Here is a 24,208-nt window from a genome sequence, read left to right as displayed (position 1 = left end):
CTTTCCCTCATATTATGAACCACAAGAAAGAGCTACACTGAACATTTCTATCTAGCAGTGCACACTTCAACTGAACAATTTTTATGTGGATGTATACATCAAGAACTATCTTATTGTGGACTTAACGACATGACATTAATGGGGACACCAATTAAAATGTAGGAATTCATAAATTTGTAAAACTAGTTAAAAATCTGTCATTTTTCTATTTGAAAAGTTGTTATTTTCTGTAATGATTGTATTTTAAAGGTTGTTGAGAAGTGATGAGACCTTAAAAATGAGACAGCCACTACAAATCTCACTGGCACTGGTGATGATAGGTATCAACCTCAAATCCTATGCTGTTCTCCAGCAAATCATACTCTGTATGTTGATGATACTGATGCTGTAAGACAGGATCTTTTGATGAAGTACAGGACATAGAACATCTTCTTCCACAGCATGCTCAGGGAAATTAACTTCCTCATCTAAAATACACTTAAAAACTATTTTTGTAGTTAAAAAATATTCCTTCTCAAATTAGCCATGTACAATTTGAATGTGCATATACTTCTGAAAATCAGTCTTGAGCTTTGTGCCTAACTAGAAGGACAAAAATCGAGATGTGTTACACCTGACTGAAGCAGGCCGGCAGAAAAGTTCACACAAAAAACCCAAAAGGACTGAAATGAAAGCTTAGGCAGTCAATACAAACATTTTACAACTTGTTGAAAGAGCAAAAAAGATACATTAACAAAGATGACACAAGATCCACTTTTATACAGAACATGATTCAGAAGTGTCTGTACATCCAACAAAGACAGACTCATGCAGCGAAACACTGGGGCAATGTTGCACTCAACATTCCGCACCTGGGTCCATCACTTCACCCACCTGCTCGTAAGAATTCATTTCTTTAAACTTATGAGCAGAAAACCTTCCATTCTCCTTGACAATGAAAAATACTATTCAGCACTCCATGGTTCTTAAAAAATATACTGTCTTGAAGGAGAAAGGTTATTGGCAGCTGTAAGCATAAAATGTGACCATAAACATAAAATGTATATGTCACATTTAAATTTCAGTTGTGGCTCAACTTACCAATCTGTTTCAGCCCTACTGCCAAGTTATGCTGTCTCCTCAGCTTTGTTTCCTAAGGAGTGGAGACTTACACTGTCAGATCACCTGTCTGACAAGCAATCATGGCTTTCACCTAACTCTGCAATCCACTGGCCAGTTCCAAACAAATGCCACAAAAAAAGCAGAGAACTCAAAGAAGGCCTCCAAGTTTAACAGGACCGCCCTTGGCTGGAGGAAGGGGTTGGTTTGACACCTCCTCACTGAAGGGAAATTTTTAGCATGATCCTAACAAGTTACCTGCTGTTTGTGCTGAATTAGCTGCTGATGGACACACATGGTCTGATCAGCCAGCCAGCACTTATTCACCAAAAATGCCCTGACATGCACTGCCTCTTGTCCACCTGGAAGGGGACTGGGACTGCTCCGAGGAGAATCAAGCAACAGACCTGAAGGAGAAACAGGCTTTTTATTGTCACTGGAGAAGTGACATCCAAAGACAACCAGAATTTATTAGCTCCACTACTTACAGAACAAATTACACTCTACAGCACTGAAAAAAACTCACTTAGAGCTCCTGGTAAAGATCAAAAGCAGATTATGCCAAGCACATACCCCATTCTGCTTTAGCTAGGAAGAAAGGCAGGAGAAGGAATGGAAGAAATGCAATTTAAGTTACTTGCTGGAATTGTATAGAGATCTGAGCTGGCTGCCAGAGTATGCCTATTTTTCACATTGGGGACTATCTACTGACTCATAGTACTGGCTAGTACTATGTACCAAGGGTGACAATATAAAACTATCTTAGCTCATTTGTATAATATCCACATATAGCTATACTGAGTCACTCTTTAATATTATATATTATAATGATACTATATAATATATACTACATAAAACTTGCAGAACCTTTCCTCCAAATCTAAGAAACTTTTATGATCACCACCATCATTATTCCACAGAACAAATTTAAGCTACGAACCACAGCTTTTTTAGCAGCTTCAGCAACCTCAGAACACAATAACTCTTGGGCTGGCTATTTTACAGAAACTTCTGTAATCAAAGACACAAACAACATGGCCAAGATAAAGTCAAAATTAGATTTAAACTGGATTTAAAAACTCAAGCACCCACCAGAGATATAGCAGACTTATTGCTATACTGCAAAATGTTTGAAAACTGCTTTTCCAGCAGCAAACATTTATTAACTGGATGGAATGTTCCCATCCCACAAAAAAAAGTCTTTGTTTTAGAGAGTGTTTAAGAGTCCAAAACAAAACATTAGTTTTGTGCTTACTGTCTAAAGTCAATTAGTATGGATAATCAGAAATAGTAAGAAGTTAAAATTTAGTTGAGTCCTAATGAACATGGGTTGCTGCCACCACGTGCTACTGGTCACTATAACTTTCAAGATAAGTGGTGAGTGAAGACAAGAACGGTCTAACGAGGTCAATGACAGAAGAAAAGATGCCATCTACAAATCAGAATAGCTAATCATTTTGAAGTCTAGAACTATGTTTACAGGGAAATTAAAGCTGGAAGTTATTCAGTTCCATATTACATGTAAGGGTATCGGTTTATAGTAAATTTTTTGACTGTTTTCTTTTTGACAGGGCGTAAAACAGCATTTCTAAAATTCATCTACTAGAAAGGTGCAATTTCTTGACTAGATAAAAATATGAATGTCTCTGTAAATGTGGGTGCTATTTTTTTTCTACTATAACAGCCTGCTGTTTCTTTGCTATCTAGCTGGTGTTTTAGTTGTTTTTTTTTTTTAATACATTTTGATACTTTTAGACATGGGACATGCTTCCAGCTCCTAAATGACCTGCAGTGGAATTTACTGTACAAAGTTCTTTGGTATCCACAGGAACAGTTACCAACTGATGTGAACTTCCTTCCCTAAAGAGCTTGTTTTGAATAACAAACTACTCTAGGGGGAAATACATTATCTTGTCTAATCAAATGTTCAAGTGAGGCTTATTTCATTCCAGGGTTTTACTGTGCATTGTGGAAATGTGTGTGACACTGACCTTTAATTAAATCTCAACCTTAAAGGAAGACAGTAAAAACTTAGCAGCCCAGATTGTGCATATGATTTTAAAGCTACATTTAAATGGTTTAAAGAATTAATCAAAATCTCCTATTTCTTAGTGACTATGCTCTCTAAGATGTTTGCTTTTATGTAATCTGCATAAAAGGCTTTAGTAAATATCAGTAGTTATTTGTTCTTACTTTGCTCAATCAGGTTTAAAATACAGATGTTAGTGATATATGGTTTGTATTACCAACACGCTTCCTTTTACCCAAGTGTATTCATCCAGGGCTTTTTGATTAGCTGGAAGTGTTTCACACTGAGAAACATGTACTTTAGACAGAAAACAATTCAACAGGACAGTATCACAAACATGTAGGGCAAAAGTTCATTTTTCATGTCAGAGAGCTTGTGTCAGGTAAAAATATAACTTGGCCTCTCGTGATGTCTCTGCAGGTGGCACGAAGCAGAAACAGCCAAGCCATTCCTGAGAGGCCTTCTGCTGAGGAGACATCTTTGGGGGAGTCCACTGCCCAGATCCTACCAGGGAAGGAAAGGACAAGTCAAGGATAGGAAGGAAAGAAGAGAAAACCAAGGGAAATATTGGGCTGCCTTCTTCAGCATCCTCTTTCCTTCACCTCAACCATCCCCGAGCAGATGCCCCTAGACAGGACAAGAGAGTATCTAGCAGGAGAGAGTTGGGAAAGCACAGCAGGAAAGCCTTTCTGATGCTGTGAAAACCACTAATAAAGAAAGAAATATTCTGATGAATTACTCAAGGATGCAGTATTGATTATGTGTATCCATAAAAAAAAGGAAGAAACCTACATAATTCCTGTTGTTAAACAACAATTAATGCTGAAATTTTTTTCCACCTCTTTAAGACTACTGTCAGAAAAATAATATAATAACACTATAAATAAAATAAGCAGTATAATAAACAACATCTCAAAAACTGGTGCACTACTCAGGTGTACACATTTGCTGTAGTGGTCAAATACTATTTTTACAGTAAACCCTTCACTAATGCATACAAGGTATAAAGGTCTTGGAAAAGCAGAATAAATCCATTAAACCCCAAATATTATTGCTTTTTTTTTGCAACTGATGCAAACCAATTGTATTACATTCCTTGAACATTCCCTACTCGTAAAGTGAGGAGTCACAAGTTTCAGGTATTTTTAAAAATGGTACTGATGATTCAGTTCCAAGTTTTATTCTGTTTGGTTTTGATGTATTTTTGACACCCATTCATACAAATGGAGCAAACAAGCTAGTTATTTCTCTTCCTCACTGATAATTTTCACTTGTAGTTGGCTACAGAGGATAATTCTAAGTTGGTTGGCTTTCAATCACATTTTCTATCTACCACATTGTAAACTTTCTTGGAAACTTCTTCTGATCTTAAAAAAATAACAACAAAACAAAACCTGCTTAAATTAAACCTTTAACTTTGAGTAAAATGTCATTATTCTTGTTTTGCACTTATTTTGAAGAATAAAGTAAAAAAATTGGCTTCTATTGATATAACATTGTACTAGTTTTGAACACGTATATTTATATTTTAGATAATTTGTTAGACACAGATGGAGAATGATTTTATTCTAGTCTAAAGCAGCTTGATTTTTTTTTAACAAACCTGGTGACAAACATGCTCATGCCAATATTTTACTTCACATAATAAAAAAGTGAACTTCCTTTCCAAGTGTGTCTTTGCATGCTCAGGAAACATCACTGGTACATTTTCCTTGTGATAAGAGAGGATTCAGATTTTGGAGAACTGAACATGGAAACTAAGGTAAAGGATGGCAGTAATGCAATTTAAAACAAATTACAAATACTGCTAGATGCAGAGAAGCCTTCAGCTTGCCTCCACGTAGTACTTGTTATTAAGCACTCAGCTTGCAAAATAATTAATATATTAAGTATTCAGCTAAGATGGCGTCTGTATTTTTGCAAAGATTGATATATTCTCTTTCCATTTTTTCTGGTTACATAAATCCAGGTTGAAATGCAAAGGAGGTTTTGCTTTTCCTCTTTTTTTCCTCCATGAGAAAAGCGATGAAATAATTTAGTGCTTGAGTTAACACAGGCACAGATACTGGAGGTTGTATTTAACATTTTTAGCAGGAGTTGAAAAGTTCAACTGAAAAACTTCACTGGACTTTATGAAGACAAAACATTAGATTGTATCATATTTCCTCTCCATTTATCTCCTAAACAACACAATTTAGCTTAGCTAAAATCTGAATTGACCCTCAGGCTTTTTAAGTGTATACATTGTGAAACCTCAGGAGCTTCACTGATCCTGTTGGGAGCCCTTTCCCTTCTGGATAGCCACAGGCTCCCTCATGTTATCACATAACACCTTTTATAAGGACAAGTTGGTAGAAATGAGTTGATTATTTTCTTGTGGTAGAAGCCTCTTGCAGCTCACAGAAAGAAAACCAGAACGAAAACCATCATGCTTTCTGGCAAGAAAGGCAGTGTGGTCTCTCACAGTTGCAATGGTGCAAGTGGGGAAATAGGGGAATCTCACTGGCATATAAGGCAAAACTTTCACCTGATCAACAGCTATGATTCATTTGTTCTTTTAGTTAACCTATTTAAAAATGAATCAGCATAGTGCTGATATGGGATATATCAGCAAGTAATCTCTTCTAGAAATGACTTCTTAAATCTTAAATCAAGAAGGCTTTTGCAGGGTCACACTAGAGCTCTTTTTAGCCCTTTTCCCAACAGTGGATGCCCAAAAAGAGATGGGCAAGGTCAGGACAAAGATACGTAACATGAGTCTTCTAAGACTTCTCAAGAACCTGAGCCGAACAGGCTTTCTACATACTCAGGAGTCCTCAGCTGATTTCTGTTTTGTGAACTCTGAACTCATCCCATCTCCTCCAAAGGCCATGTGAACTTCATAAAATAGCTTTGATTATACATACTGTCGCTGACATGGCGTGCACTGGAACAATGCTCCATTCTTACTTTACAACCACAGGAAGACTTATGCTGGCTGATTCCCAGCCATGGGAAAATAGAAACAGAATTTAAATGTATGTATCTATAGGTACCCTCCCCTGCCACATCTTTTGTGGTCAAATGACCCCTCATGGGATTTCTGTATACCTATCTAGGGTATTTTCAGTAAAAATAATAGAGTAGTAGAGTGGAAGTGCCTTGCAGTTCCACGACTGTTCCACACAACAAAGCCAAGAGAAAAATGGCATAAGGCTCAAACAGCCATGTAAATCTTTTGTACACTCAAGTTCATGAGAGTTGATTGCTTTTGTAAGGCATCAGACTAAGCCTTAAAGCTCCAGTCCACAAAGTTAAGTTCAGAAATAACTGCAGTGAATGTAGCTGTGTTTACTTATCCAAAAGGGCAAGGGTGAGCAAGACAGACCTGTTCTTATACCACCTAACCTCTGCAAGGAATGTCAGTCTTCACATCAGAAGAAGCAAAACCAACACACTGCACTGGGTTTCTTCTGACACACAGATTCTCAGTGGCTTTTGGTCTGACTCTAATCTCTGCCCATAGATACAGAGGTGGAGGAAGTAAGCGTGCTTGTTTAGATAGCCATCACCTTCCCATTACATCCTACTGCTTGTTCCCATCTCCGCTTTCTTCTTCTCCATTTTGTGTCACCCGCCCTCAGTTAAAACCACGGAAATGATCCGCACTAAAAATAACCTCTCCCTCCACCTCATTTGGTCAGGCCAAACAAACAGCTTTACCAGGACACAGCTGAGGGCACAGTGCAGGCATATAAATGGGAAAGTGGAGTGGACAGTGATGGGGGAGGGTTGGAGGAAGGAGGACAATGGCTTAGCCTGGCAGCATTGTTGGAACAAATGCACATGAAACTAAAAAGCAAGCACTCCTTAGCAGGCGCTCTCAGAGCAGCGACATGATTCAAAGACTGATGACTTGCTTAAAATATAAAATCTGAGGAGAAAAATAATTGATGTAGAGACATGAAAAGGGTATCACATGTGCATAAGCATCTCAAAAAAGTAAATGAATTCCAAAGTCACTTGGCCAGTGATATACCCTCCAGTTTTGAAACATCAGGTCCCAACAAGAACCCAACCTTTCCACACTGGAAAAACCTGCCCAGAGAGAGTAAGCATTGACACAACTGAGCCAGTCCTTACCTATAGCAAACAAAGAGTGCTCAGAGCAAACTGTGCTCTCTTGCTAGCAGCAAATGCCTGGAATTCCCCCCAAGTCAAGCTGACTGTTAGTCAGGATTTTCTCCCTACTACATCCTGACATTCCACAGAACAACCCTCCATAAAGTGCTTAAACATTTTATTTTAAATTTCCCTCTTGGTGTCTGGAAGCATGAAAAACAATATGTTTTTACAAAAAAAACCCATACCAAACCCACTTAATTATGCTATTTGCAAAGATGTTTTATTGTTTCTATTTTGGAAAGGGAAAAAGTAAAAGAAAATAAAACTTTGTTTTACTGCATACTTTTTATCTCTGTATTTCCCCCAGGATTCCAACTCATAAAGTTTAAGTATGTTCACATTTATCATGTAAGCATGGATCAGGAATGGTATTAGCATGACATGTGGCTGTACTTACAATAAGCTCACCACTCCTAACAATTACAGAACCAAAAAAAAGATACGCCTTTCAATGTGACAATCCTTTGAGTCAACAGCATTGCAAGATGCATGTCAGCATTTTTTCCCTTTAAATTCACTCCATTAGGAAAGTAGGAACTACTCCTAGTAGGAATATGAAATGGAAGTTGTGTCTTTTTTTCTACAGATTTTGCTATCACAAGCAGGAGAACTAATGAAACCTGATATACTGTGATCTCTGTGTGTAGTTCTTTAAACTTCTCACTAGCAAAATCAACAGCTTTGCATTAACTCTGCTCTCAAACCCCTCTTCTGAAGACAAATGCAAAAGGCACATCTCCAAAAAGCCTGCAGACTACCAAGGATGGCACTTGCCACAGGACTCACAAGTTTACCTCCTTGTAAAGGCGATACTTGGGAGCTGTCATCAACACTTCAAAGCTACTCACCTGCCACCCTCCACCTGGAGAACCTCCTCACTGATGCCAGAGACTTGAAACAAACTTGTTTTATTCTCCAAATTCTATTTTCACTTCTACATGCTCCAGGGGCTACAGCTAACAGCCTCTGAACTGGATTTTTCACCGCACTGTTAGCCACCTGATGTCCTAGTTCTTGAATAGGTTAGAACCTTGTACAGAAGTAGGAAAAGTCTTATACTGAAATGCACATATGTATGCCAGTGCACACACAGATGAAAACAAAAACTCCTGCTTGCTGGTTTTAATTGAAAATATCTGAAGGCATGCTCTTTGCTCCTTTGAGCCTTTAGAGATTATACTCCTGACTACATTACTTCCCTCAGCCATTTTTCTTTCTCCTTTTAGGGAGGAAAACTTTAGGCCCTGTCCAATTAGGAAATGTGCGTAACTCTCCACAAGAAGAAGTGAATCATGTGCATCTTGCCAGGAATTAGTTTTAAAACAATCAACATTTGGAAGCACAAGAAGAGTTTTGTGCATGCTATGTTATAGTCTGCTACACTGTCTGAAATAGCATCCTGGAAGAACATGCACTTTTAAGAAAAATTATCACTGTCTGTTTATACAACATGGCCATGACAAAATTAGTTAGATAAGTAATGAAGTCCTAGATTAATTCAAGACATGATTACAGAAGATCTAGTTTTGGAAAAGAAGTCCCAGGGGCTTTCAACCAACATGCCCACAGAAGCTCAGTCAACAGAAAGTGGCAAATGTGAAAGACCAACTGACATGACCTTGTGTCTTCCAAAGTTTCCCAGATTTTCAGAAGTTTTTAACTTCTTGAGCATAAGGTGATTCACATCACTGAAAATACAGACGTATGTGCCTGAAACTGGGCAGTCGTATCTCCATGTATTCGTGAGATTGTTCTCATTAAATTCACTGTTGCTGAATATCCCAAACACGTGGACTACCATACATCACGAAAGAGAGGAATTTTCTCCTCTCCTCAACTTCATTTCCTCCCTCTGAAAAGACAGGCACAAGAATATATAATTACAGCTTTTTAAATACTAAAAATTGTATTTGGCTCCCTTTCCCCTTCAGCTTGGAGTGCTCTCTTTCCAAGAGTAAACATATCCAGTTTACTTTGTCTCCTCTTACTCTTGACACTCTCCTCTGGACTCCATTTGTGTACTTCTTTTTAAGTTCAGTTCCCAAAATTAGACACAATACCCCAGCTGAGGACTCACCATTGCCAAAGAGAATGGCATAATTACTTCATGCTTTTTTGTACAACAGCCTTGTTAATGCATCCCAGAATGAGTTAACTTATTGTTTGTGGTCCACTACTACAACAAAGAATTTTTCCTGCACTACAAGCAGTTTCTTTGCATCCTGTATCCTCTCTCATTCCCTTCCCTAGAGACTTTCTGTTTATTCCTGAGAGGCTACCAGAAGGGGATGACTGGTTGACTTGCTGGAGACAACCATGTTTGACAGACTTTAATGTACAGATTTAGTATTACCAAGATCCTATAGCAACTTGTTCTTAATTCTTTGTACTGCCAAAAAAACCTGAAAAGTGAAACAGAATTGAACTATTTTCTTTGAAATGTGCTAGTCACAACTGATAGAGAAAATATGATGAACGGAGGTACAGGTTTAAAAATGAAAAAAGTGAACGAAAGAAGTATTTTAGCAGTAAAAAGAGGCCTTCTCTAGTAGCCACTCCTCACTATTTTTGCTTCTTTAATCACAATCTACAATGCTTTTTCCCACAAACCACAAGTGCTGAATCATGTAAGACCTAAATTGACATAAAAATAACAAAATTCTGCTACTTGCAGCGTTTCCCCAAGGGAGATCAAAAAGTTTAGATCATTTTCTCTTAGTGACACACAGCATTAGGAACTGCGAAGAAAAAAAAGGGGCATTTTGTATTTTTAAACATTTTATTTCTCTAATGAGAAGGGTTCCAAACAATGGTGTTCTTTTCTGCTAAATCAGGCAAACTATAATGAACGATTAAGGAACTATGAGCAGATTTGAAAGCACAAATGTCCTTTGTGGTACTGTAAACATTGCCTCTCCAAAAGCAGGCTGAAGAGCAATTTATTTTCTATTTTAAGAACAAAAATAAAGTGTGTTCTCCGTCTGTACGGAAGAAAATATTAGTCATGGTAGATAATTTTGAAAATACGTCTTCATAAGTCATACATGGCAGTATAGCAAACGGGAAGACATGTCACTACATGAAAGAATAAAAAATTGAATGAAATGGATTTTTTGAACAGACTAGTCAACATGTACGACAGACCTGAAAATACCCGAGGTGAGGATAATTATCACTAATAGTACCCTTTGGGCTCTGCTAATGTTGATACAGAGGCCTTCACACATATTCCTCTTACCTGCAACTGTGCTCAGGTTCTCATGGAATTATAAAATAATCTACTGTAATTATACAAAGATATCAACTCAGTGTCACAAACTCCCCAAACCCTACCAACAGCAAAAGAACAACAAAAAACCCCACCCCACAATAAAGAAGACTAGATAATGAAAAAGAAAACACCTTGAACACTGTTGGTAGTTTGGGTTTCTCATTGCCAACAGGGTCTAGTAAAACTAGAAGGGCAACAAGAATGAGCAAAGATAGGGAACAAGCCCTGTGAGAGAACCAGTTAAGGAGACTCTTTAAATGGAAAGACAAATATTTGAGGGTATATGATATGCAGTGAGAGGGGCAATGTAGGAAAGACAAAATATTTCTAATAGAGAAACTAGGGAAGACTAGTGGGCAGCAGGCTTGGAGGAAAAAACCCAACAAACAAACAAAAACGTTCAAATCAATCAAGTGGCACTTCCTCATACAACACATACTTAAACTGCAGAACTCACTGCCATAACTAAAAGCCCACACAGGCTGGGGGGTTAAAAAAAAAAAAAAAAAAAAAAAAAAGAATTCCTGGAAGAAAAATCTACCAAAATTATTAAATACAGAAATACCACTGCCAGTCAAAAAAACCCTCAGCCGTAAATCTGTAGAGACTACGACAACCAATGTGGGAAACATTACTATGTGTGTGTCCCCTCCTTAAACTCTTTTTCCTGTTTCACTATCAGTCACGGTCAGAGATGAGATCTGGTGGTAAATGAACCTGTGATCTGAGCTGGTACAGCGTTCTTAAGGTTTTATTGAGCTGTGCAAATCAATTTAAGGTAAATTATCTAAGACACTGTGCAAAAAACCTTTCCTTCTGCACAGAAAGTTATGCTGCTGCAGCCTACTGTTCAGCAAGCCTTTTAAAGACATTATTATTAAAAAAACCCCACAATATGAAAATGAATCACAGTGATTGAAAAGACCTACTGTTCACAGCTTAATAGCATCCAGAGAACTGTCACTTATCTGAAAAAGATTTTTGCTTATTTCAAGTTCTGTGCCAATCTCTAACCTACACAACTTTACCCACCCCCAAGAAAATCCATAAAAGAGCTCAACGACCTCCCAAATATAAAATTAACAGGGAAAAATGATTTGCTTGTTTTGTTTTTCAATTGAAAGTATTTGTGATTTTTATATTAATATCACTGCATAACCGGAAGCTCAGTTGCATGAATGCTGTGCTGGCAGTACTAGCTGTGCATTTAGGTCCATATATATCCAAATGTTTAAGCCCTTGCAAGATTAGACTCTCAGGAATATAGCTTCTTAGGATGACTTCAGTATTTATGGAATATAATAGTTCTTGCCAGCCCTTCATTCATCAGCGAGAAGAATCAAAACCTGCTCTGTAGAACTGAAGGCCAAGGACGAAATTTAATCCCTTTTTTCTTCAAAATCCAGTGAAGATCCTCTGTGGTTTGAATGGCTGGCTCCCAGAAATGTCAACAGCCATCTTCCTCTACTGACATGATTTTTAGTCCCTAAAATTACTTTTAAATTATGATTTCTCACTTACACATTCCCTGACTAATTACTCTTTTGGTCCATGATAGACCCACACTCTCCTGTTGGTTAGCATGTTAAGTTTGCTGATGTTAAAGTCTTGGGAGAAATTCAGCAGGTAACAACAGTGATTAGAAATGCTTATTCTAGGGGTGGGTAAAGAAAAGCTGTACTGTTTAACTAAAAGTATGCTATCCCTAAGTAAGTGAATCTTCTCTTCCCAAAAGGAAGAGGCAGCACTGATATCCTGAGATGGAAAGAGATGCTAAAGTTAGGGGACGCCTGCCTGCCAGAAAGAATATTCTCATTCAAATTTTAAAAGCTACAAATCCTACCATGAAGCCTCACTCTACTGTGATAACTGCTGAAAATCTAGTAACTAATGACACTGTTTCAGTAGCAAGTGGTGACACCTGACCTCTTCCTCTAGTGACTGTATATTTGTTGCATAGCTTTTTCATTCACATTTCTCCTCCACCTTTGTTTCTTTTTTGTCTGGAGTTGGTAAATCCTTAAGGCACACAGCCTGCACCAAAGGCACTCTGGAGCTGGCTGACAACCAGGTCCTGTGGCTGCTTGTGGTCAGCTGTAGGTTTGCAGGCAAAGGGCAGTTCATTGTCTGCACAGAGGGCAGCGAGGACACACTTTCCCCTATTTTAGTTAACTATTCTTTGCCTTTTCTTGTTTTCCTACCTGACAGTTCTTAAATTTGGTATTATTTAGTTCCTATGAAAGAAAGTCTGTGGGTGTATGTTAAGAAAAGAATGATCTGCACAGCTCTGTCACTTAACATCCTATGGAAGTGAGGGTGGACGTGATCAAAAAGCATTCACCAAATTAACAGAGATAAGAGGGCTTGCATATCTTTAGCCTATTTTATCTTGCTAAACAACTTCAGTTCAAAACAGTGGGATAATTATTTGCATTAAAATATGTTTAAGTCCTACTGACAGCACCCAGAAAACTCAAATGTAATGAATTGACAGAAGTGTCAGAAAATGTTTACTTTTAGAAGATTTAAAAGGCAAAGTTCATCTCAAACGTTGACATAACAGAAAAAATTCCAATATTCTTCTTGCCTAAGGATAAATATCCTTTCAAAACATCCAGCACAGGTTTTTAAAACAAATACTAGTAGATTAATTACAAGAGTACACTTTAAACCAACCAAAATTAATCTACTGATTTAAAGCAAGAAACCCTAATCTGCATGCTTCATGTGATAGCTGGCATGCTTACAACCACAGGTAGCTCTGTTCCAAGAAATTATTACAAGTTTCCAAAGTGAAAGGCAATATGAACTTGAAACTGTGTTGTACAAATTACATTCTCCTCCTGACTCCTTTTAAAAGAAGGCCCTGCAACTTGAATTGAATCTCTTTTAACTACAGAAAAACAAATTATGTCACATGGGTGACGGAACAAAACCATAAACGTTTTATGGAAACTTTTAGCAGTTAACTGCAAATGTGCATTGTTCTTGCCTTTTATCTGCTTCATAGGAGTCCTATTTATATTTATTATAAAGAGCTTCTTAAATCCTCAGGGGGAAAAAGTTGTTCATAATACTTTTTGGTTTTCAGCCTATTTACCTCAGTGTATGCAAGGTATACATAGTCTTCTGTTCACACTGTTTAGCTTGTTCTCTGTTCCTCAGCTCAGGTTGCTACCTTCTGCAAACAAAATATCCTGTCTGTGTATGCAGTCTTTGTTGACATTAAGAGGTAATCTGCTGTTGACAATAAGTACAAGCCATGGATGAAGCTACGGAGGTGATGAAAAAACAAGCAAAGGTCTAAGCTGGCAATGCTCAACACTGTTGCAGAAAGAGAAGCTGTGATCTCATCAGGTGCTGAAGAAAAGGGAATGCAGTTCTTCGCTGCTGTGCACATGAACACTCACTTCTTTGGAACTCTAAACAATGACACCAACATTATTTGAGTAGGTGATAGTCTCTGTTCCATAGGACTCCACTGGCTTCAGTGACAAGATGCGTACGTGTGATGATTTATCCATTATCTGTACGCTTTTATCACGGTCACTGAAGTAAAAAACAAAGATTCTTCCTAACTAGCAGATATACTACTTTTCCAGAGCACTCAAAAATGGCAGAAGCAGCAAATCAACCTGTGATCTTCATCTTAAGAGATTAAAAGAATTAATTGATAATAAAGACAATTCTGAAACATACTCTGCTATGTGTACCTTTTCTTTGGTTGTGATGGAAAATCTGTTTTAAATGTAGTTTATAAACAATGGCAATTCATTAAAAATTTCAATACCCTTCTTCTGAAAACTGCCACTTGTGAAAGTCTGAAATGTCATCATCCTTGGCCTAAACAGACAGTGTGTCTTCATTAAGAGTGTGGTTACTTTTTGCACTTATTTACGTTTACTTCCATTACAATTCAGTTTGATTTACACATAAGGGGAAAAAACAAGGGAATTTCTTGCAATCATTTGATGCTCATGTCAAATCTTAATATATAAACTACTTGGTAATTAAATCTTTTACAGAGATTTCAGTGCAACTCAATGGTAGTGGTAAAAATTGCAAGAATTTATTTGGTTTCTTGCCTGAAGAAAGACTGGGAATCAGTATCAGTTTGTAATTCTGGCCAGGCTACTACACCTCAGTCAAGCACCACCCTAGGGATCAGTGCTACTCCACTGGCTGTCTTTCCAAACCTTACCTCCTTACAGGACTGCTGCCACCTCTGCATCACAGGATCGCTCTCAGAAGATACCCTGGCAGCAGCCACAGTTGTGAAGGAATTCAAAACAGCAGACCCCAAAACAGCCACACTTTAAATACATCTGTGTCCTTCACAGACCTGTGCCCACGACAAAGACAATGATAGTCCAGGCTTTAACCTACTGATTCTGCCTTTCTAAAATTCAAAATTAGGGTGCACACTGAAAAATACCTGAAGAACAAAAATATTCTAATGCTCAGAAATGATCCTCTCATACATTTTTGGTTCTCTGAGGAGAATCAGTCACTCCTACTTAAAATGATAATTCAAGTTATTAGTCTTCCTGTTGCCATCAAATCTAATACCCAAATTTAGACGTAAAAATATTTTCATCCTAGTAAAATGCAATATAAGTATATGAATTTCTTATCTCAAATTGTATCCAAAAAAGGCAGAATGTGACATTTGTTATTAATAATTTGCAGTAGTTGACTCGATGCTGGACTGACTGTTAAAAAACCTCTAATTAATTTGTATTAATAGGTACAAAACTTGGAAGTAATACCAGAAAATGTCAACAGGTTTGGAGACGATGGAAACAACTTAAGTTTTACTTAGCAGCAATAATAATATTAAATTATAATATCTTTCTAGTTTCACAATGAAAGTCTCTGTGTTGCGTGATGATAATAAAAAAGGCAGGCTGGATAAAGTGTGAATACCACCTCACTATCTGGGAAATCAGACTCACAATATAAGATAGCAAACATTTAATTTGGTGTTACTGTGATGATGTAATATTAAATGTAACATTGAACTTGATTCGCAGGCAGCATTGTTCACAAGACTTTCTCAAATAACTGCCTTTTCAGAATGAAATTATTTTACACTGTAAGCTGTGAAAAAAATACACTCTAGAAAATGCAAACTACTTGTGAAAAAGGTGAACCTTTTCCAGATATTTCGAAGTTGAATCTGTTCTTAAAAATATTGAGATAGGAAGGGTTAGAAACAAATCCAAAATTTAATATCTGCTTCTTTTAATTTTTTTTCTGAATACAACTTCTATTTATTAACTTCGGATCATTTGTGACCAAGTACAGGATTTCCTATAGTTCCCAATCCCAGTATTTCTACTGTTAATTGTTGGGGGCCTAAGAAGGTCCCTGAGCTCCTTCCATGGGATACAAATTTAATTCTTTATTTATCATTGGTATCAGCTGTTGTAGGTCACTGAGTTTGGAACAAGGGGAAGAAGAAATATGTTACACTTTTATTACAGAATAATGTTCTACTATAGCAAAAACCTTACTTTATTTCATGCTTGAACATCAGGAGCTTTTTGTCTAAAGCAAGCACCATCCCAAACACAAACTGTGTATTTTAAGCACGAAATCCTGATCTTCACAGAAGAGCTCTACTTTATACACAAACCACTCCAATTTTAAGCGCCAGTTGTTTTCAGTAAAGTCAGAGCATTTATTAAGGAATTAAAATAAAGGAATTAAAGAAAATCATTGTACGAATTTGTAATTTTACAGTTCCAGTATATATTATAAATTTGAGAGGCTTAGATGTTTTGGGGTTTGTTGTTTTTTTTTTTTCCTTTTTTCTCCCCAAATTGTCCTATATGTGTTTGTAGCGTGATCCCAGTTTCAGTCTTGTGTTTTTGAAATTACACAGTTAAAATAATGACTGATTATTTCTGAAAGCACTACAGGATTGACTGATCCATCGAAAGCAAACTTACCGCTTACAGAGAATAAGAACAAAATAGCAAGTAACACTGCAGTATTTTTTTGATCTCATGTATGAAATGCTTGTAACTTTAACATTGGCTAATCAGAACATTCAGGACTCAGTTTGCTGATTTAATGAAAAGCAGATACACTTAGGCCACATCTGCATGCAGACAGGTATTTCATACGGAAGGAAAGGTATTGCTGGGCTTTAGCAGAATCTGCTCTTCACATGAAAAGAGCTCAGATTCAGTATCTGCTGTTAACTGATAGTGTACAGCATGAAAACAACTGCTACTGCAACAAAGACATTTCATGATTGCTTCTTCTCCCTAATATCCACTACTTTCCAGCATCAGTTCTGACAATTTTAACCTTTGTACGAAGACTAAGGAGCTGCCAACAGCTGTAACAGCATAGATGTTTTCAGCTGTCCTTCCCTGACAGCCCTCTTCATTAGTTCTTCAGGTGTTATAAATTAAAAGGGCAGTAATAATGTTGTCAGACCTACACAACTTTACCATTGCCTGGCCTTTCAGATAGTTTCTGTGTTTGTTTAAATAGGAAAATACGCATTTATGTAAATATGAAAAACTACCAATGTGCATCTTATATCACAAAACACCACAAATGACTTAATTTTTAAAAGCCTAATTGATTTTAAAAAGTTAATATTGACCTTAGTAGTGTTAAGTATTGGTATCACAAGTAGATATAAAAACTTGTGTTCATTCTACCCAAAATGGTAAACAAAGCCCTAAAGTAAAAATTTAGATAGACAGAAAAATCAAGGGAAGCTATTTGAGTGGCAATATTCACTGCATTCTCTCCTTAATTTATGTTATTTTAATATAAAACACTGTATATTTTCACACTCCCCAAAATGATGGAAATATTGTGAGTTATCTGAAAATCAAAAAATGTAAGATGATGCTATTTTGTAACTCCTTTGGGCTACATCAAGTACGTATTAAAGGGATACTTAAACCAATTGGGGTCAAAGAAAGGCACAGCATTAACTGTGCAACCCAAGCGAGTTTAACCATATATAAACCATACTTATCAAGTGGTGCTTTTAATCCAGGATAAAGATTTTCTACGGGCCAACACTACACTTCACCTAAGCAAGCTTTTCAGTTGCTTCAAACATTGAGATGCACACTGTGAAAAGCAGCCACCTCCAGGCATCAACACAAGTTTGAATTTGAATACCAGGTATCAAAAAACCTTGAAATGCTTAACAAAAGTCTATGTAACTTCAAATTCCAAGCAAAAGTATTTACCTTTCTTTATTGTGTCTTTAGATTATGAATATAAAGTCCTGAAGGAAAATTAAAGTCATCAGATAGAATTGGAATATCTGAAAATGTAAAGCAAACCACAGACCTGACTAATCTAAAGTACTTTCCCTGTCAATGCCCACATTAATGTTTTACTCTTACGAGCTAAATTAAAGAGCTTGCCTGACTAATAAAATAGCTGTAAAAATTATATTTAAAACTTACATACTAAAATCAGCACAAGGGACTGCATCCACACAATTCACTACTTACGAAGTTTCCAAAAAATACTTTGCTCCCTAAAACATTCTTTGCAAAGGAAGATGAATTTTTTGAAAACTCTCCTCACTCCCTAAAACCTGTGAAGTGTTTACATGTTCTCTGCTAAGCAGATGATTCACGTTCACTGGTAGGTGGTTTGTATGGCCAAACACTTGACTACACAGCCCAGGGGTAGGTGACCATTACCTGCTATAAACCCACATATAACTCATCAGATGAGCTTCATCCAAGACATATTTTATGCAAAGCAACTTAATTTGGCTACATTTTTGGCGAAGACAGAGGGTAAAGGGATTATGCACCAAGCAGCTTTGTAGTTCCCATAAAATTCAAAAACTTTAATAAAGACAACTGAACTTGAGTAAACACACACTTACATAATACACCACAGCTACCAGCATAATATGGCCTTAATAGGTTAACCCTGATTCACAAAGGACAAAAGAAATCCCCATCAATAAAGGATTAAAATTGCAGCAGGTCAATTCCTGTTAACTTTAGCAAATATCAATCAACACTTTGCCAAAAAGAATAAAAAAATCCTTTTTGATAGGGCATGCATGCTACAATTCCAGTGTTAAAGCACTTCTGCTGATTCCACCTTTGAGCAAAGATAATGCCTAATCTAGTCAGACAAAAATTTATGTTGATTCCTGTCACGACTTCAAGGAAGACAATACAGTGGACACTTGACTTATTTCTATTTATTAATTTTGTAAAAACTCTAGCTCTAATTCTTATGATTTATAGAATTAGACCGCATCAGTCAGCCACGAAATACTTCGTAAAAATTTTACAGTCTTTTATAAAAGTAATGAAAGACTACATAAAAATTATAAAAGAAATCCAGAAAGCTTTCATATTTTTTTTTTCATATCAACTAAATGAATCGTCAAGGTAGCATAACCTAACCAGATAAAATTATGACTTTTTAAAGTAAGTAAAACTGTTGTGAGGGGCACTCCACAGACTCTTAACGTAATGTTAAAAGGCTGTAAAGAGAAAACCATTTGTTTTAAAATCTGTATCACTACTAAATAAAATGTTCTGCTTACATTTCATATAGAGGTATGTAATTTAAAAAAACAAAGACCCAAAACCTCTTAGAGTCTAAATTTGAAGTCCCTGTCTTTACTCAAGTTCTTGGAATTTCAGTCATAAATTGCAATTAAGAGTATGATTTCACCCACAGGAAATCAGTATTTTCATACCCACTTATTTTAAGGATAATTTTCACAATTAAATGTGTATTAGTTAATTTGTATGCAGCTTAAGAATATCTGTCCAAGCCCACCCAACATGTCACAAAGATATTTAAATTAGCGCCTGAGGAATGTTGGTCATAATGTGCCATCAGTGAAGTTTCTGCATTTCATCAGCAATCTCTCTTTAAAGACTCATGATAAGGTGTAGTCATTTTCCCACATTTGGCATGCAATGTATCTGAAATCCATCTTCAACTAACACACATTGATTTTTATGACAAAGATTACATGGCTAATGTCATCCAAAAAAATGACACATCTGTAATCCAAATTGCAACACTAAGGGTCTTTAACAGCTCATTACCATTCACATTGCTACAAACCCTAAAGCTGCCTCTTCCCTCATTCAAAGAGGGGTAACATTTGCCACTTTATAGAATGTGCCAAAATTTGCCCCAGAGTTGCCTAAGTCAGCCTTTTTTCCTTTACAACTATTTTGAAGTAAGGATGATTAGGCCTAAAATCTTGAATGTCTGCTGCTAAATACTGTATTGGTTTGGGCTCAGAAGGCCTTATTCCATACATCAGCTATTAATTACAGAATCAGTAATGCTTAGCAGAGGATGCCTGACTGATTACTATCCAAGTATTTATTTTTATATCTGTCCTTATCCAAAAATACTAAATGGGTCAGAAGTTATTTCAGCTGGAAACCTAATTTTACTTTATCATTGACTTAAAATGGAGTAAAATCAAGCCCTGAAGCATGATAGCATATTTTTTTCAATCTGCCTTGCTCAAAAATCCTCCTGGAGATAAATAACATTCTAAATCAAGAAAAATTTAAAAGCCCCAAAAAATCTAGGCATACTTCACATTTTACAAATATTAAACCTGTGAATTGAGCTGAGAGGAAAACAGAAGGGAAAATGTGAACGTGACACAGAGATGTATTTATTTCTAAACCAGAACTACATTTCTCTTCTTCTTTTAAACTTGTAACAACTTTTAATTTGTTTTAAAATTAGGACTAATCATTGATATTATTTCAAATAACATGATGGTATTTTCAGGAAACCTACTTAATTAAAAAAACACTTATTAATATTTTTATTTTAAACCAAAATGGACTTTGAATTGAGATTTCAAATGAATTATTAATGGTTTCAAAGTCCACTGGGTCCTATTCTTTTCCCCTCCAAGAAGGCTACATTTTCCTCTATATAAAATACCAAACCATGAATCAAATTTGACTAGATATAGTCAGCTTCTGGGAAAAAAAGAGAAAATTTGAAAGCAATAAAAATAAAAAATATCTCCAGCTCTATGGAAAATCCAGTTTAGCCTTCTTTTATCCCAGAAACTCAAAAGAACAGATGTAATATAGAGAAGTGCAAAGTATATGTATCACCATTTTTTTTTTTACTCAAACACCTAAGGGTCAAAATTCAAGCCAAAAAAAAAAAAATTCCACATTAAACAAGCAACAAATGCCTCCAAACTGTAATACCTGCATAAGACAAATACTTCATGTCAAGCTCACATTCCATTTCTAAAAAGAGTTTCTCATCTTCACTAACTTACATCCACCAACTGAACAATTATGCAATATGTGGGTGTACCTTGCAGTCGGGTTTTTTTAACATCTGCATTCTATGTTAAATTCTAACTGTACAAGATGTCTGATAATTTTTCTTTATCTTGAACCTTCAAAGTGGTAGGTTTACCAGAGGCAAAACCACACATCAGAGAATATGAGTCATATAATAAAGAAACAACTCTTCCCCTTCTCCTCGCACCCTGAAGCTATAACAACCTAAAGACACTCTATTGTAAATGGCTTCTTTGGCAGTATTGATAGCATGTACAACTCATGCACAAGAATAATTTAGCCAACAAATGAAGATATTTTTAAGCCCCTACTGTATCCATAACAAATTGCTTTCAGTACCATTTTAAGGCAAATTAAAAACTGTGCTACTGCAAAAATAAAATCCAGAATGTCTCTGCGCTTGCTTTCATGTCATGCATAAAATATGAAACATTCTATGCATGTACCTATAAATAATAACATAAAAAGATAAAAATAATGTAAGATGCCAATGCAAGTTAATCTGAAAAGTATCTCTCATTTGTCTACAAAAGATTAGCCTCCACGCAGAAATCCCGCATTTATTCCATATCAAATTAAGGCAACATTTACATACAGGCAAACCACTGCTCATGCCAACCACAATACATGAGGAAGCAAAGCACCTTACTTGACCACTGCTTATGCAGGTTTCCACTCTGAAGTGCAGTAAGTGTGGGAAACAACACAGAGGCCACTCTAGTCTTTTACTTCCTTTTATATCCTTTTCTGCAGGTAGACAGTAACTCCTCAGACTAACATCCTGCATCTAATTCCATGGAGGAAATCAGCTTTCAACAAAGTCTTATTTGATGTGTCAGTATGTAAGATTGCATCAGAAAATTTGAAGAGAACTAAATGTAGAAACAGCATTTACAAACAGCAGCAAATAAAACCATAACAACAAAACCTTGCACCACTAAAACAGGTGCAACCACCACAAGCTTGTAAGAAAGTTAACCAGAGGCAATGGTGGCATAAGATCTTTCCATGACCATCTTCCAAAAAGTAAAAATCCACAATGTTTCAGTAAATTAAAGTGAAGCAACATGTTCCCCCTTGAAGCAAAATAAATCAGTGGTTTCTATTCTTACCTGTGTATAGTCAAAGTCAGAAAGAGGAGCTATACTCTTGATGTAGTCCATTCGAAATTGGTTTTCTGGGTTGGCCAATGGAACTGGGGGTATTAAAGTGCTCATAGCTGAAACTATAGTCTAGAATTGGATAAAAAAAAAAAAACAAACACATTAATCTGGATAAATCTAGGATATAGGATCAATAGAAGATAATCCAATCTGATCAGCAAAATGGGATTTCTCTCATCACAATCTTGGAGAGCATAATCCTTATAATTTCCAGTACAACCAAGCATTTAAGAACAGTATAAAGTGTGTTCTTACCACAATCGCATCTTTAACATTTTTCCGAATATCCAGTATTTTCTGTTTCTTTTCTCTGCATTAAAACAGAAATATTAACACTTTGATTTTTTTCTTCCAAAGCACTTCAGTCACTTGCATTTAATTTTTTTCACTGATCGCTTGTTTATCTGCTCTTCAATCATTAAAACATACTAACAGAAAAAAAAATGTCAAGACAAATACATTTTCCCCTTATCAATTTTCTTGCATAGTATGAAGAGCAATGCACATTCATCCCTAATATATTTTTTTAAATCAGACAATCATAGCCACATCTGCAAAGCCTCCCCTGATGGAACTGGAAGTCATTCTTTAATTTCTACAGCATGTTGTAAACACGCTCTAAATTAACAACATGTAGTTGAAGGCCAACAAATATCTAAAATGAATGCTATGGATTAATAATGATTTCTGACAAAGAGTTTTTCAGAGAGAAAATTATGTAGCCTCACAAACCAGGATGATTTCTAACAAATAGGCAAAATTAGTTTCAGTTTTACGCTAACCCCAGCACCAGAAAAACAGCACAGAGTGTCATCCTGATTATGACTTGACATGTATTTTTATATTACAGACAGATGCAATATTTGGTTATTTGCTTCTATGTAAAAAGTAGTCGCCATGTTGTTGCTACACAGGGGCCTGTCAAGCGCTGCAGTAGCAACAGTGTAAAATACAGTAAAGGGGCCAGAAGGAGAAAATGCAAACATACAATGGCAGCAATTTCCTTATTCTCACTCCCCTCCCTCCCCCAAAACACAGTGTCAAGCCACCAACACACAGAGGATGAGAGGAGAAATTTCCTAGCGTACTGTGTGTTAACCTGTTTCCAACATTTAAGGAAAAATAAGCCACAAAGTGTCAATAATTCTTACTCTGAATTAAATCCATTGACATGTAGGATTCGCATTTGTTTCACAATAGTGCTTTTTCCTGACTCACCAGCCCCTAAAAGAGAAAGAAGGAAAGGGAGAACATTGTGATACACGGTTCAGCCTGGGGGGGATCGGAGCGTTTTTTTTTTTTGTTTTTGGACGCGACAGCATCTCCCACCTCGGCAGCATTTCTGTATGTGTGCATCCATGTGGCTCAGGCGCTGAGCTCGATCCGTGGACGCCTCGCTTATTGCTCAATACAGCAGCCTACATTTTCCATAGCTAAGCGGCACCCACCTCTTCTCCTTCCTCCTTACCCAGCAGCAGCAAGCGGTGTGTCGCTTTATAAGCCAGCCTCTCTTTCTGCAACTGCTTCTCTATTTTTTTGTTGGCTTCTCGCTGCGCTTTCTCATCGATACGCTGATCCTCCGTTTTGCTGTTGCCCAAACACCCCATAGCCGCTGCTCAGGGTGGATGTCAAATCGCTGCCTTCACAGATTTAGTGTTTACAAGGGGGAGGGAGAGGGGGGGAGGCAGAAGACAAGTCTTTATATCCGCCTGTGTCCCTGCGACGGTTTCTCTCCGCTTCTTCCCACCCGGCTTGCTCACATAAAATGGTCTCTGGCCGCTTTCCGATCGCAGCGGAGTTGGCTGCTTCGCTCCCCACCAGAGATGCGGAGAGCAGGCGGCAGAGGTAACCCTGCCCCGGCGGGGAGGGGGTGGGGGGAGAAGGCTGTGCAAAAATGCCTAACATGCAACGAGAGGGAGAAAAGGGCTCCTCCTGGAAACCAGCCGGGTGCCGCTCTCCGCTCTCCCTCCCCACCGCGCACACAATCCCTATATTTCTCTGTAAAGGTCTATTTTTGTCTTCCTAACTCAGCACTGCCTCTTTCTGCGAGACCAGGAAACAGCCCCGCTACCAGCTCTACGCGCGGGGAAGCCGAAGGAGAAAGGTAAAAGCCGGACGGATCTACCTGGATCCTGCGGGGCCGGGGCCAGGCGGCGCCGCG

The 24,208-nt window shown here is 37.2% G+C and overlaps 1 protein-coding gene and 2 long non-coding RNA genes across 3 annotated transcripts in view; 2 read left to right on the top strand and 1 right to left on the bottom strand.

Annotated features, from left to right (window-relative positions):
• The window catches only part of LOC108445486, an 8,607-nt gene extending 3,816 nt beyond the window's left edge, over positions 1-4,791 (top strand). Inside the window, exon 2 of the long non-coding RNA XR_001860362.1 lies at positions 3,548-4,791. This is a non-coding gene — a long non-coding RNA (uncharacterized LOC108445486). The remainder of the gene's footprint in view (positions 1-3,547) is intronic.
• The window catches only part of GNAL (G protein subunit alpha L), a 116,526-nt gene extending 92,325 nt beyond the window's left edge, over positions 1-24,201 (bottom strand). Inside the window, exons 1-4 of the mRNA XM_008630066.2 lie at positions 23,516-24,201; positions 23,199-23,271; positions 22,303-22,357; positions 21,997-22,116 (exon numbers count right to left, since the gene is read on the bottom strand). Coding sequence (XP_008628288.1) covers positions 21,997-22,116; positions 22,303-22,357; positions 23,199-23,271; positions 23,516-23,654 — 387 coding nt within the window. The 5' untranslated portion in view covers positions 23,655-24,201. The remainder of the gene's footprint in view (positions 1-21,996; positions 22,117-22,302; positions 22,358-23,198; positions 23,272-23,515) is intronic.
• LOC108445485 overlaps positions 24,064-24,208 on the top strand; it is a 6,129-nt gene continuing 5,984 nt past the window's right edge. Inside the window, exon 1 of the long non-coding RNA XR_001860361.1 lies at positions 24,064-24,151. This is a non-coding gene — a long non-coding RNA (uncharacterized LOC108445485). The remainder of the gene's footprint in view (positions 24,152-24,208) is intronic.

This window comes from Corvus brachyrhynchos, unplaced genomic scaffold (assembly GCF_000691975.1).
Source record: "Corvus brachyrhynchos isolate BGI_N302 unplaced genomic scaffold, ASM69197v1 scaffold331, whole genome shotgun sequence".
NCBI lineage: Eukaryota > Metazoa > Chordata > Aves > Passeriformes > Corvidae > Corvus > Corvus brachyrhynchos.
Note: the sequence above shows the minus strand (reverse complement) of the source record. Positions and strands in the feature narration are given on the sequence as shown.